At 34.6% G+C, this 14,941-nt stretch overlaps 1 protein-coding gene across 9 annotated transcripts in view; it reads right to left on the bottom strand.

Moving 5' to 3' along the window:
* Positions 1 to 14,941, bottom strand: part of ACC (acetyl-CoA carboxylase) — a 108,298-nt gene that overhangs the window by 55,503 nt on the left and 37,854 nt on the right. For 7 of the 9 annotated variants that reach the window (XM_088258644.1, XM_088258645.1, XM_088258648.1 and 4 more), the window contains 3 exons: positions 3,357 to 3,477; positions 2,433 to 2,540; positions 397 to 537 (listed from right to left, as the gene is read on the bottom strand). In XM_088258644.1, the coding sequence (XP_088114770.1) occupies positions 397 to 537; positions 2,433 to 2,540; positions 3,357 to 3,477 (370 nt within the window). Of the gene's footprint in view, positions 1 to 396; positions 538 to 2,432; positions 2,541 to 3,356; positions 3,478 to 8,383; positions 8,573 to 14,941 lie in introns of those variants that run through there. The other 2 variants (XM_088258647.1, XM_088258646.1) reach the window with 2 other exon arrangements.

Genomic DNA, 14,941 nt, shown 5'->3' with positions numbered 1-14,941 from the left:
TTTGTGACGTTCTTGAAAGGAGTGAGCGATATGTGTTTTCTATGTGATAAAAATACTGAAGGACATTGGTGCCATAAACCAAGCTAGGACACAAAATGCCCAACCCTCTTCTAGTGGAACGGAAGGTCTGCTGACGACAGTCAACAGTCCGCCTTCTCCTGAGGAGTGCAACGTGGTTTCCTCCCAGCAATGAGCAAATGCTGTCAAGTTCCTGTTTGGCCCACACTGGATTATCCCTCTTGTTCCCAACACAGATTTAAATAAAAACATATTTATTTAGTTAAAAGAAACAAAAATCTACTGAATGATCTATAAACCTTGTACATAATAAGCGATAAATAATGTATGCAATTCCCATTAGTAAAAACAGGCTTATCCTGTGGGATGAAGACATACCTGTACTTGGGTTCTAATAGCAATATCCAGGATGAGTTCCACATTAGCATAATTGTTGTTGTTGGATCCTCCGGGTACCGGGACGTAATGGTCGGCCATCTTGATGTATTCTGCGTTTGCCTTCAGATCTTCCGGAGTAACCTACAAATAATAAAAATATATAATTTACATTAGCACTAACTTTGTGATTTTCAATTATATAATTAAAATGTAACTTTGTTTTAAAATCACTATAAATATTCAATTTTAACTTAATTATAATGTCTACCGATTTCGAAGCTAATCGCTTCTTTATCAAGACTTAATTAATTATTATAACAAGTATTAATCAGTCTTGATAAAGAAGCAGTTAGCTTCGAAACCGGTAGACATTATAATTAAGTTATAATTTAAAGAAAACACTTTGTTTTTTACCACTTGAGTTTCATTATAGACTACATATTTCAGAAGTTAAACTTCCATCATTCAGGTCTGTATAATAACTAAAATATAAAATATAAAATTGTTCTAAAAATGTTCTGAATGATGGAAGTTTAACTTCTGAAACATGTAGTCTATAACGAAACTCAAGTGGTAAAAAACGAAGTGTTTTCTTTGATCATTGTAACATGTCTTACCACAAAGTTAATGCCGAAACAATAAATAAAATTTAATTTAATATTTTTAGTGATTTTATAACAAAGTTACATTTTAATTATAGTGAAAAAATATGTACAAAATATATATCAAGACTTAGATCTCAAGCGTTCAAATCAGAATGCGTTTGGCTGGTCCTGTGCTCACGCTTCATTTTTCTTAAAAATGTAAAATGGTTATTTTATTGTTTTTAAGAATATGTTATTTATTGTTTCGGCATTAACTTTGTGGTAAGACATGTTACAATGATTAAAGAAAAAACTTCGTTTTTTACCACTTGAGTTTCATTATAGACTACATGTTTCAGAAGTTAAACTTCCATCATTCAGGTCTGTATAATAACTAGATACATTAGATGTATCTATTATTATACAGTATTATTGTATTATTGTATTATTGTATACTTGAAAGTGGTCAGGTTAGGAGTCGTAACAATCGGCGGGTATGTATGAGGAGATGCATGAACGTGGAAGAGGCGAAGAATGTTTGCTAGGACAGAATGGTGTGGCGCTCTATTCTCTCTGCCTACCCCTGCGGGGAAGCGGCGTGATGGTTAGTTAGTTAGTTTTTTTTATTTTTATTATTATTGTATTGTAGATGTTATTATACAGACCTGAATGATGGAAGTTTAACTTCTGAAACATGTAGTCTATAATAAAACTCAAGTGGTAAAAAACGAAGTGTTTTCTTTAATCATTTTAAGAATATGTATGGAAAAAACATATATTTATATTTTTTCAACGCCTAACTTCTCAATAACTCTTTTCTTTTCAAAACCATATTATTATTTTGAAGAAAATTTTATTTTTTCAATGCATTAATAATGTTTATAGAAGAAAAATCATTTAAATAAAATTTTACCTGGATTTCCAGAAAATAAAGTTACGAATTGACGAATACTTGGCCTTAACACATTGTTGTCAGGTGGTTTTGTTCATAAACCCTGCCCCTAATTATACTCTGGCAGGCAGTCTGCCGCCCGGCCCTCAGTATACTAGGCTACAGCACTGGAGGTCCCGGGTTCGATTCCCGGGGGGGGGGTCAAATAAATATAAGTGACTTTTTCACTCTAATATTTATTCAATATTACCCTGGACTGGTGCCTGTAGCGGAGGGCTGATCACCTTTCTTTTGTGTGTTGATGATTAAGATAACACTGCGATTATATGACGCAGTGCCCTATGCACCATCGAGTGCGAATGAGGGTTGAAGAATCATTCAGAGTCGAGGGAAAGATATCGATATTTTAATACAAACTGATTCTTAGCAGAGAAATTCGTCATTATAGGACATAATAAAATACATGTGGAACCGATAAACACAACTAAGTTTGGAGTAAGATCCCTATGCACCATCAGGTACGGATAAGGGTTTGAAGAATGAAGAATGAGATAGCTTACCATGACGACGAATCTCACGGCGCGTTCGTTCTTGAACATCTCGTAGGACCACCGCCTTATTGACCGCATGCATTTTACTGCTCCAATGCCGTTGTTGGCAATCAGAACCTTAACAGGAAATGGTAAAAATATCAAAATATTGTCAGTAAAGTGACTGGTCTAACAGGAAATAATAAATATCTAAAAATAAGGTGATTAAAATAATTGTTTCTCCATACCATACCTAAGTATTATGCTAAAGATGTATAGCGAGTGTTTTCGCCGAGAATTTTTACTCATAAATAACATGAAACTATAGTAACTTTAAACATAAAGAGTAAATCCACTCACGAGTAGGCATAGGCTAAAAAACTTAAAAAGTTGAAGCCTGAGTAGGGTCATGATAAGCGGTGTTATATAAGCTGTAGCTAGATTTTAGAGTCACTTGGTCTTTAGGTAATTAAAAACATCCTAAAGATGTGCTGCCATATAGCTCACTCCTTTCAACAACATCATATATCAAAAAACTTGATTTTTCAGGAGATCGCTTTTAAAGTTTAAAATATAATAAAATGTATTAAAAATAAATATCAAGTCACTTATTGAACTTTTTACTGTGCAACAGATCTTTTTACGTAAAACCTGAATGTTTTTTCTCCATTTGAAAATTATTTAGTATATTAAAAAAATTAATAAACATTACACTTTCTTCAAAATGCAAAAACAACGCTTTCTGCCCTGTAGCGGGCAAATATTAAGTTAAAAATATGCCGCTTTTGCTGGGATATAGTACATATTCTGGGCATTCTGAAAACATGCACAACTGAAAATTGACGAGTTTTGATACATGACGTTGTTGAAAGGAGTGAGCGATATGCGCTGGTGCTTAGTAGGCCTCTAGGCACACATATGGACATATATTTACTCCCTACAGGATGTTGTTACCTTGTTGATGACTCTCGTCCCCTTGAATCTCCGCACAAACTCTTCAGGCGTCGCTACTGTAAAGTCCTTCTCTTGCAGCCGGTTGTTGTGCATCAACACCGTGCCCTGGGACATGGAGGGTCTGCAAAGAAGAAGAAGATTAAATATTTATACGGTCCGGCCACGTTGCTAAGAGAACGTTGAAAGTACATTGCATAAAGAAAACACCTTATTTACAACATTTTGAGTGTGTCCAAATACTTGTTCACAAAATCTGGATTATCTCCCCAGTTACAGGAGTTATTTTCATATAATTTTTTGATATCTCATCAAGGATGAAGAAGAATCTGGAAGTCTGGGCATTTACGGGGCTGACGACCATCTCACCAATAGATGTCTCTAGTGAAGTTCTAGTGATTCAAGAACAAGGTTTTAAAATTGGTTTATATATATATATATATATATAGAACTTCCAAGAATTTGAGTAGTGTGGTTGTCAATAATGGGTAGAATTAGTGAATGTTACACGTATATAAAGTGATCACTTAAACCAGGCTTTGATGGTTGTCAGCCCCGTTAACGCCCAGACTTCCATATTCTTTTTCATCCTTGATGATATTTAAAAAATAAAAAAAATAATGAAAACACCTTATTCTGAAGCACCTTTGATGTATATATCAGCGATGGGGTCTGCACTGACCCCATTGCTAATATGCTGCTCTGCCCACTGCTCTACGCTTATATATATCGCTCACTTCTTTCAACAACGTCATATATAAAAAATCATCCATTTTCAGTTGTGCATATTACCGGAATGCCCAGAAAATGTACTATATCCCAGCAAAAGCGGCATATTTTAAACATAATATTTACCCGCTACAGGGCAGAAAGTGTTGTTTTTGCATTTTTAAGAAAAGGTATTGTTCAATTATATTTTTAAATATACTAAATATTTTTCAAATGGAGAAAATACATTCAGGTTTTACCTAAAAAGATCTATTGCACAGTAAAAAGTTTAATAAGTGGCTTGATATTTCAATTCAATTGATTATCACAGGTTTTGTTTTGGACGAAGGGATAATTATGATAATGTAAAATGATTTCAATTCTGATATAGCACTTATCGTCATGTGAAGATGTTTTTATTTTTTAAATATATTATAATCTTAGCACTCTTAAGGCCCAGTTTTCGATAAGTCGAAAATCAATTTTCTTCAAAGCCAGGTAAAATTTTACATAATTCTTTAGTTTTCTTAAAACACCGTTTTTGTTTAAAAATATGTTTTCTAAGAAAGTATAGATAAATACATATTTTTTATTTATTGTTACGGCATTTACTTTGTGGTAAAGAAAACAATTGTTTTTTAATAAACCCCCTCCCCCTAAATAACCCCTCTTTTATTTATAGAACAGTTAATTATTTATTTTGTTTTAGTTTACATTTAGACCTGAAGATGGAAGCTTAGCTTCCGAAACTAATCTTCATAAATTAAATTCAAGCGGTAAGAAAACAAGTGTTTCCTTTAATTATTAAATATGTATATATATATATATATATATATATATATATATATATATATATATATATATATATATATATATATTTATATATATATATATATATATATATATATATATATATATATATATATATATATATATATATATATACATATATATATATATATATATATATATATGTGTGTATATATATATATATAATATATATATATATATATATATATATATATATATATATATATATATATATATATATATATATATATATATATATATATATATATATATATATATGTATATATATATATATATATATACATATATATTAAAAGAGAAATATTTATATTTATTATTTACACAAATATTTCAATTTCATACGGCTCGTTATTAGAAATAGGTATCAAATTGTGGTAGAGTGGGTTCGAACCGAGAAACTCTGACTCAAGAGTCCGCGACACTAACCACGGGACCACAACGAGGCACATATAAATTATATTCAAATATTCTCTTTCGAAAAAAAAAGAAGAGAAATACAGCTACAACAACAACGATGTTATGACAGCCAAACGAATTCGCGAAACGGTTAATCGGACATCGGATAATGCGGAGAGTGGGGTAATTTCAAAACCGGTTTCCCCATTTGTCTGGTTTTGTAAAAAAAACAAACAAACAACACAGCGCCGCGTAAGCCAGTGCCTACTTACGCTAAAATAACATGCAATACAGTAAAACCTCGATATAACGCACCTCTATTTGACGGACAAAAACTCGAGTCCAATGTAAAAAAAAAAATCCTGTTAACCCTTTCAATGCCGAAAGGTATTCGGCTGTCCAAGCTTAAAACACAGTGAGGGACATTTTTGTAGTACGTTTTTTTGGATTTTTGGATCAAGTAGAATCTATTTAGTCCAAAAATGCACAAAAAAAACGTACTACAAGAAAATGTCCTTTACTGTGTTTTGAGTTTGGACAGCCGTATTCATATGACCCAGCAGGCCGAGATTTTTCCAACAAAAATAAAATTTAAAACAAAGTTACATTTTCATTATAAAATGGAAAATCACAAAGTAAGTGCTTCAAATATAAATTTTTGTATATTTTTTGTTTTGCTTTTTTTTGTGTATTATTTATTGATTTATGTTTTTTTACTAACATAAATTGTATATATTTATTTAAATAACAATTTTAAGCATATTTTCAAAAAAAATGCAGAGACCCACCAAGCCACCTTGTGTGTCTTGTCGGTGGAGTACATTTTGAATGTAATTTTCGAAAATATAAAGTCATTTTAGACGGTAACCCTGTATCAGAGAACATATTGACTGTCAGTGAAAACTTTTATAAAGATGACTGTAACTTTGATAATATCGGTAAATGGGTCTTTGTCAGACGGGAGTTCACCAGACGTGATCACCTCTTCGAGAAATAACACGGGCAGGAAATTTTTGTTGCAAAATTGCGATTGTTTCGTTTCTTGTGTGGCACGTAGCGTCGTCTTGTTGAAAATAAACGTCGTCCACATCAATATCTTCCAATTCCGGCCATAAAAAATCATTAATCATAGCTCGATAGCGCAATCCATTCACCGTTACAGTTGCACCAGCCTCATTTTCGAATAAGTAAGGTCCGATCACACCGCCAGCCCAAAAACCGCACCAAACAGTGACACGTTGAGGTTTTCGATTCTTCGCATCACCAAGTTGTCCCAACGGCTCAAATTTTTTAACAAGTTTCACTATTGCTGGCCTAGAAGGCGCTTCACGACGACCAAAAAGTGCTTTAGTTTCGCGAACTGTGACTGCAAAATTTTCACCATTTCTGTGGTCAATTTTAACAATTCCAATGCGTTTTTGAAGCGTGTATCGTTTCATTTTTATTAATCGCGTAGTTTTTACTTGTCAAATGTCAAAAGATGACAGCTTCAAAAGTGGCAGCTGCCCAGATAGCGGGCTATTCAAAATGAAACCTCTTATTGGAAAACCCTATACTATTATATCTCTATAAAGCAGAAACATAAAGGGATAAGTCGCATAACACACGCGATGACGTAAAATTTGATGACGTATAGCGTTGCCCGTTTTTCGTTTTATTAAAATATCTATCTATAAGTTCAAACCTTCATATCTCCCTTAGTTCTCTAAAGATTTCAATAAGAATGCTACAGATAGTCTTGTGATTTTTCGTATTAATTTATAAGCCGATAATAACACACCATGAAATTGATCCATTACGATATTATTGACAATCCAACGTGACATTGGACGCTGTCAGGCGATTGAAAGCGAGGGGCATTTAGTAGTACCTACCCGCGCACGAAAGCACGCTACAAAACAGCTCCGGTCGAATTTAAAACAGATACCTATAGTAAAACATCTATATAACGGACTAATTGCGGGGAGGCGGTGTCCGTCAAAGCCGAAAGCCATAAAGTCATAGTCGTTGTATAGAAATTGGTTTAAAATAAAATTTAAAAAAATACATATTTTTGAAAATATAAACACCGTATTTAGATTACAAAACGCAAACGAAATTTCGAACTATATTTTGAACTTAATAAAATTAAACAACTTTGTTTTATGTTTTGAATATTGAAAGCATTAACTTTGTGGATCATATTGATATATTATTTCGAGAAATAAAAATACATTGTGTTTTGATTTGAGTTTACAACTTAATTATAATGTCTACCGGTTTCCAAGCTAACCGCTTCTTTATCAAGACTGATTATAAATACTACTATAGTATTTATACTGGTTATCGGAGGGCATGTATGACTAGACGTATGAATGTGAAGGAGGCGAGTAGTGTATGTCAAGACAGAAGTGTGTGGCGTTTCATCCTCTCTGCTTATCCCTACGTGGAAACGACGTGAAGATGTTTCATATGTAAAGCAATTCGTATACTTTTTACATTTGTCTTGATTGAAAGCAGCGTGAACGCTGTTGAAATACCCTCCCTCAGACGAATGTGTGGAAAATCATTGTATGACAGAATTAAAAACGAAGATAAAAGAAAGGAATGTAAGGCTGAACGAGGAATAATTTAAAAGATTAGGAAGAGTTCTTTACGGTGGTATGGACATGTAGAGCGAATGGATAACGAGAGAATGACTAAGAAAATATATTTGGCGAATGTGAGCGGGAAAACAGAACGAGGACGACCGAAAAAGACTTGGCACGATCAGATCAATCAGAACCTAAAATCTGGCGGTGTCAAAAGTCTGCGTAATCGGAAGGCATGTATTACTAGATGTATGGATGTGAAGGAGGAGAGGAGTGTATGTCAGGACAGAAGAGTGTGGCGTTCCATCCTCTCTGCCTACCCCTGCGGAAACGGCGTAATGGTAGAAGTAGTAGTTTTTTCTGTTATATCCGAAGTCCATTAAATGAAGGTCCGTTATAACGAGGTTTTACTGTATTATAGTAAAAAAAAAAAAAAGTACCTACCCGCGCAAGAAAACTCAAGAGCACCGTTCAAATTTCAAAAATACAGAGGTACCTGTGTAAATATTTGGGCTAAAAACTAACCTCTGAACGACGCCGGCCGCAGACAGTCCGCTTCTAGCCGCCATGGTGGAGTTTCGAGCTGTCAAAGAGGGCTTCCGTTTTCTTCGACAAAACGCGCGAATCGGTCGATATTTCGACTAAAAATGAGCCATTTTCGGTTGTAAATACGCGAGCATATTCGGCACATGTCGCCGCCGCACGCCGACGATTATAGCCGTACCCCGACCAGACGGGGAAAGAAAAATAGAGGAAAATCGGCCTATCGCCGACTCGCTCTCGCGTCTCGCCATTGGTGTACACGCACATCCCTAGCGGTGGGAACAGTCGAGATCGCAGGCCCTCGTTCATTCGGACAATCATTCGAATAGTCTGTCCATCAATTTTAATTTATTCAAAAAAAATTAATATATACATTATAAACAATATATTTAAGGCGTATACATTATACTTTGTCCGCCTCCGTAGTGTAATGGTCAGCATGCTCGGCTACCGTTCTGGAGGTCCCGGGTTCGATTCCCAGGGGGGTTTAGTAAATATAAGTGATTTTTTCACTCTAATATTTATTCAATATTACACTGGACTGGTACCTGAAGTAGAGGGCTGATCACCTTTCCTTCATGTGTAAACGATCGAGATAACACTGCGTTTATATGAAGCAGTGCCCTATGCACCATTGGGGTGCGGTAAGGGTTTTTACTATACATTAAAAAGTAAGCATGAAGACTTAAAGGTGTAGAAGAATCCCGCTTCGGAAAACTCCTTCAGACACATGGAACAGATCAATATCCAGCGTGATATTGTTCAACACAGCGGTAGCTCTTCCTACAGACATAACCATCGGCAGGTTGGTCCTGTGTATAGGAATGTGAAACAATCTATGCCGACGCCGTCTTAGGTAACTATCGGGAACATACAGACCAATGCTCAGGATAATTTCAGGATTATCGATCATACCGCGCAACAATGGATAAAAATACTTAATCAAATACACATTCCTTCTAGTCTCTAAACTATTGTAGCCAAGCATACCCTGGAGAAACTCGGTCGGGTAGAGCCAAGGATAATACCCGTACTCTCTCATGTAGAGATATACCTCAGAAACTTGGACTACCATAAGAGAGTACTTATGAATCACTAGAGACATCTATTGGTGAGATGAAAAGAAGCTTTTTTTGAGCAAAAACTCTTTTATTAGTATGTGAGATCCGAATCCTGGATTATATCCAGACTTCCATATTCTTCTTCATCTTTGATGAGATGTCAAAAAATAATGTTTAAAATAACTCCTACAATTGGAGATAATCCAGATTTGTGAACAAGTGTTTGGACACACTCAAAATGTTATCATGTCAAGGTAATTTTTAATAAGATTCTCATCATTTATTTAATTTGAAATAGTCAAAAATTGAGACCGCGATATTAATTCCCCTGTCGAGCGTCTACCCAGCTCGCCTATCAATAATAATAATAATAATTTTGGATGATTTATACAGCGCCATTTTCGTAAAAAACTACCTCAAGGGCGCTTATACAGGTATGGATTACGATCTGAAAATGATAATGAAAAAAAATTTTTTTAAATATATTAATGAAAAACGTCATCCATCGTCTGAGTCTGAAGGCAGGAAAGTGGAGCCGCCGTATTGTTGCACTTTCTTCTCGGTCTTTTTGGGCTGCAGCATGACCAAGATGTTATACAGGACGCCTCACTGTGTAATGGTAATGCCGGAGATCAGCTTGCTAAGGTCCCGTCACTGTGGATATTCAACTGCAGATGGCGGAGATAATGATGGCCTTCTTGTTGTCACTGGAGGCTTTGCTCGATTGAACAATTCGACTGTTTCAGTCGACTTTCGATCGTCCGATTATTAAATTGATTAATCCCATCACTACCAGGTCGGCATTGTTGCCAGCCGATAAAAATCAATTATACGAGATAATGGCACTCACCTGCCAGTAATACATTTCGTTATCAGCAGAAAAACCGCGAAGATAAGAACTTTGCTATTAAATCATTTATAATATGACAGTATTCTTTTTGTTGTAAATTATTATCTCTTTAAATGATTAAATATGCATTTTTTAAATTCATTTTTAACACGGTAAATACCAATTTTTGATAGATGTATTATTTTAGTGTATAGTATGGTTGTTGGATACTGAAAAATATTTACTCCAATGGCAGCGCCACCTGTTGAAAGTAACACAAGCGTACGCAATATATGAGGAATAAGGTAGTTAAATAAATAAATAAATAAAAAATCACCATTCGAAAATCTATCATATGGCTCACTCCTTTCAACAACGTTATATATATAAAAAAAACGGTCAATTTTCAGTTGTGCATGTTTTCGGAATGCCCAGAAAATGTACTATATCCCAGCAAAAGCGGCATATTTTAAACTTGATATTTACCCGCTACAGGGCAGAAAGTGTTGTTTTTGGATTTTGAAGAAAAGGTATTGTTTAATTTTTTTTAATATACTTTATTATTTTTCAAATGGAGAACAAACATTCAGGTTTTACATAAAAAGATCTGTTGCTCAGTAAACAGTTCAATAAGTGGCTTGATATTTATTTTTAATACATTTTATTATATTTTTAAACTGTAAAAACGATCTCCTGAAAAATCAAGTTTTTTGACTTATGACGTTGTTGAAAGGAGTGAGAGATATGTCAAAAAACTTGATTTTTCAAGAGATCGTTTTTAAAGTTTAAAAATATAATAAAATGTATTAAAAATAAATATCAAGCCACTTTTTGAACTTTTCACTGTGCAACACATCTTTTTAGGTAAAACCTGAATGTTTTTTCTTCATTTGAAAAATATTTTGTACATTTAAAAAAATAATTAAACAATACCTTTTCTTCAAAATGCAAAAACAACACTTTCTGCCCTGTAGCGGGTAAATATTAAGTTAAAAATATGTCGCTTTTGCTGGGATATAGTACATTTTCTGGGCATTCTGAAAAAATAACTGAAAATTGTCGATTTTTTATATATGACGTTGTTGAAAGGAATTAGCGTACTGTCTGTCTGTGAAGTGTGTGGAATGAAGTTGGTTAGTGGATCTCCTTGGACTGATGGACTCGCAAAAATGTGCTATCCGAATGTTGTTTTATAAAGAAAAAAAAACAGGAAAAAAATAATAATAACGCTGTAATACCATGATAAAGACAGAAGTACCTGTGTATTGTACATAAAGTAGCGAGGAATGAAATGCTACCAGATTGAAGATATCAGTTTTTTACATTTTTCTTTTTGCTGTTAAATTATTATAGAAATAATAATAAAACCCTTACCGCACCCCAATGGTGCATAGGGCACTGCTTCATATAAACGCAGTGTTATCTCGATCGATTACACATGAAGGAAAGGTGATCAGCCCTCCGCTTCAGGTACCAGTCCAGGGTAATATTGAATAAATATTAGAGTGAAAAAATCACTTATATTTATTAAACCCCCCTTGGAACCCGGGACCTCCAGAACGGTAGGCGAGCATGCTGACCATTAATATAATATAAAAATGATAGAAAACACATGTCTTTTTACCACTTGAGTTTAGTTGACGACTAGTTTCGGAAGCTAAGCTACCATCTTCAGGTCTAAATGTAAACTACAACAAAATTTCTTAAATGCTTTTCGCAAATACTCTGCGGCACACTTTATAAACTAACTAACTAACTAACCATCACGCCGCTTCCCCGCAGGGGTAGGCATGGAGAATAGAACGCCACACCACTCTGTCTTTGCAAACATTCTTCGCCTCTTCCACGTTCATGCATCTCTTCATACATACCCGCCGATTGTTACGACCCCTAACCTGACCACTTTCAAGTATTTAAAAATTTAAAAATTACAAAATTTCTTAAATGTTTGTTGCAAATACTTATTTATTTATTTTTATAACAGTTTGTAAGTAATTTTGTTTTAGTTTATATTTAGACCTGAAGATGGTAGCTTAGCTTCCGAAACTAGTAGTCATAAATAAACACAAGTGTTTTCTTACAATGAGCTAATTTTAATTAAACACCGACTACAACATTTTGAGTGTGTCCAAATACTTTTTAAAATCTGGATTATCTCCAATAATAGGAGTGATCACTTGAACCAGCCTATGACGGTCGTCAGCCCCGTAAATGCCCAGACTTCCGTATTCTTCTTCATCTTTGATGAGATGTCAAAAAATAATATGAAAAATACTCCAGATAATCCAGATTTGTGAACAAGAATTTGGACACACTTCAAATGTTGTAAACTTAATTATTTATTATGTTTAAGTTTACATTTAGACCTGAAGATGGAAGTTTAGCTTCCGAAACTAATCGTCATAAAATAAACTCAAGTGGTAAAAAAACATGTGTTTTCTTTCGTCCGCCTCCGTAGTGTAATGGTCAGCACGCTCGGCTACCGTTCTGGAGGTCTCGGGTTCGATTCCCAGGGGGGGTCAAATAAATATAAGTGATTTTTTCACTGTTATATTTATTCAATATTACCCTGGACTGGTACCTGAAGCGGAGGGCTGATCACCTTTCCTTCATGTGTAAACGATCAAGATAACACTGCGTTTATATAAAGCAGTGCCCTATGCACCATTGGGGTGCGGATAAGTGTTTCATTATATTATTATTTCTTTAAAAATTTTAAGAGCAAAAAAATTGTAAAAAATATTTTCAATCTATTAGCATTTCATTGCCTATGGCGGTCGTCAGCCCCGTAAATGCCCAGAGTTCCATATTCTTCTTCATCTTTGATGAGATGTCAAATAAATAATATGAATAACCAACTAGTTTCGGCAACAAAGCCTTGCCCTCCTCAGGGTTTATTTTACGACTCATAAATTATAACATCCTATAGGGTGATCGATTTTGCGCCAGCCTGTATTAAGCCAACGTTTTACTGGTTTTCTTGGTAACCGTACTGTGTAATTCCAATATTTACATACCTTGCTATTTTAAATTTCCTTATCACTAACATTTTAAGAATTCACATATCGCTCACTCCTTTCAAGAACGTCATATGTCAAAAAACTTGATTTTTCAGGAGAACGTTTTTAAAGTTTAAAAAAATAACACAATGTATTAAAAATAAATATCAAGCCACTAATTGAACTTTTTGCTGTGCAAAAAATATTTTTAGGTAAAACCTGAAGGTTATTTCTCCATTTAAAAAATATTTAGTATATTTAAAAAAATAAGTAAACATTACGTTTTCTTCAAAAAGCAAAAACTTTTTCTGCCCTGTAGCGGGTAAATATTAAGTTAAAAATATGCCGATTTTGCTGGGATATAGTACATTATCTGGACATTCCGAAAACATGCACAATTGAAAATTTACGATTTTTGATAAATGACGTTGTTGAAAGAAGTGAGCGGTATTCGCTGTGTTTTTCTTCCAAGAATTATTTAATAAAAAGACAACTATATAGTTTTTCGCACGTATATTTTATTAGATCGGTGACCGGGTTTCGTCGTTACCAACATCACCAGACTGTAAATTTGCGAAAATTGAAGCTACGAAGATGGATCGAGAGGTCATTACAAAGTATTTATTTTAGGAGTTTTATGCAATTTATGACGTGAATGGTAATAGAAGCAGAGGAAGACCTTGGGATTATCGAGTATTTCAAATACTTGAAAATACCTTCATGCACTCATCCGCACACGATGGTGCATAAGGCACTGCATCATATAAACGCAGTGTTATCTCGATCGTTAACACACGAAGGAAAGGTGATCAGACCTCCGCTTCAGGCATCAGTCTAGGGAAAAATTGAATACATATTGGAGGGTAAAAATCACTTGTATTTATTTGACAACCCCCCCCCCCTTGAGAACCGAACCCGGGACCTCCAGAACGGTAGAAGAGCGTGCTGACCATTACACTACGGAGGCGGACGAAAATCAAATAATAGGTGTGTTTATAACAGCCGATAAAATCAATATTTTCATTCATCATTTTCTTTTGCAAAATTCGCCTTCGTAAAAACGTTGTTTTCGTAAGTTGGTAACGAATGAGGTCACAGAAACGAATCCACACTACTACTATTACAGCTCTATAAAGCAGATACATAAAGGGATCCGCTCCGTAACACACCCGATGACGTAAAATTTGATGACGTATGGCGGTGTCCGTTTTCCGTTTTACAAAAATATTTAAAGTTATACCTTAATATCTCCCTTAGTTCCCTACAGATTCCAATAAGAATGCTACCGATAGTCTTGTGATTTTTCATATTAATTTATTAGCCAATTGTCCGCCTCCGTAGTGTAATGGTCAGCACGCTCGGCTACCGTTCTGGAGGTCCCGGGTTCGATTCCCAAGGGGGGTAAAATAAATATAAGTGATTTTTTCACTGTCATATTTATTCAATACTATCCTGGACTGGTGCCTGAAGCGGAGGGCTGATCTCCTTTCCTTCATGTGTAAACGATCAAGATAACAGTGCGTTTATATGACGCAGTGCCCTATGCACCATCGGGGTGCGGATAAGGGTTTTATTATTTATTATTATTTATTAGCCAATAATAACACAATATTAAAATGATCCATTGCCTACCAATAAAAAAAAATGGAAC

Source organism: Brachycentrus maculatus, unplaced genomic scaffold (assembly GCF_059751285.1).
Source record: "Brachycentrus maculatus isolate JH-2025_06_01 unplaced genomic scaffold, ASM5975128v1 h1tg000101l, whole genome shotgun sequence".
NCBI lineage: Eukaryota > Metazoa > Arthropoda > Insecta > Trichoptera > Brachycentridae > Brachycentrus > Brachycentrus maculatus.
Note: the sequence above shows the minus strand (reverse complement) of the source record. Positions and strands in the feature narration are given on the sequence as shown.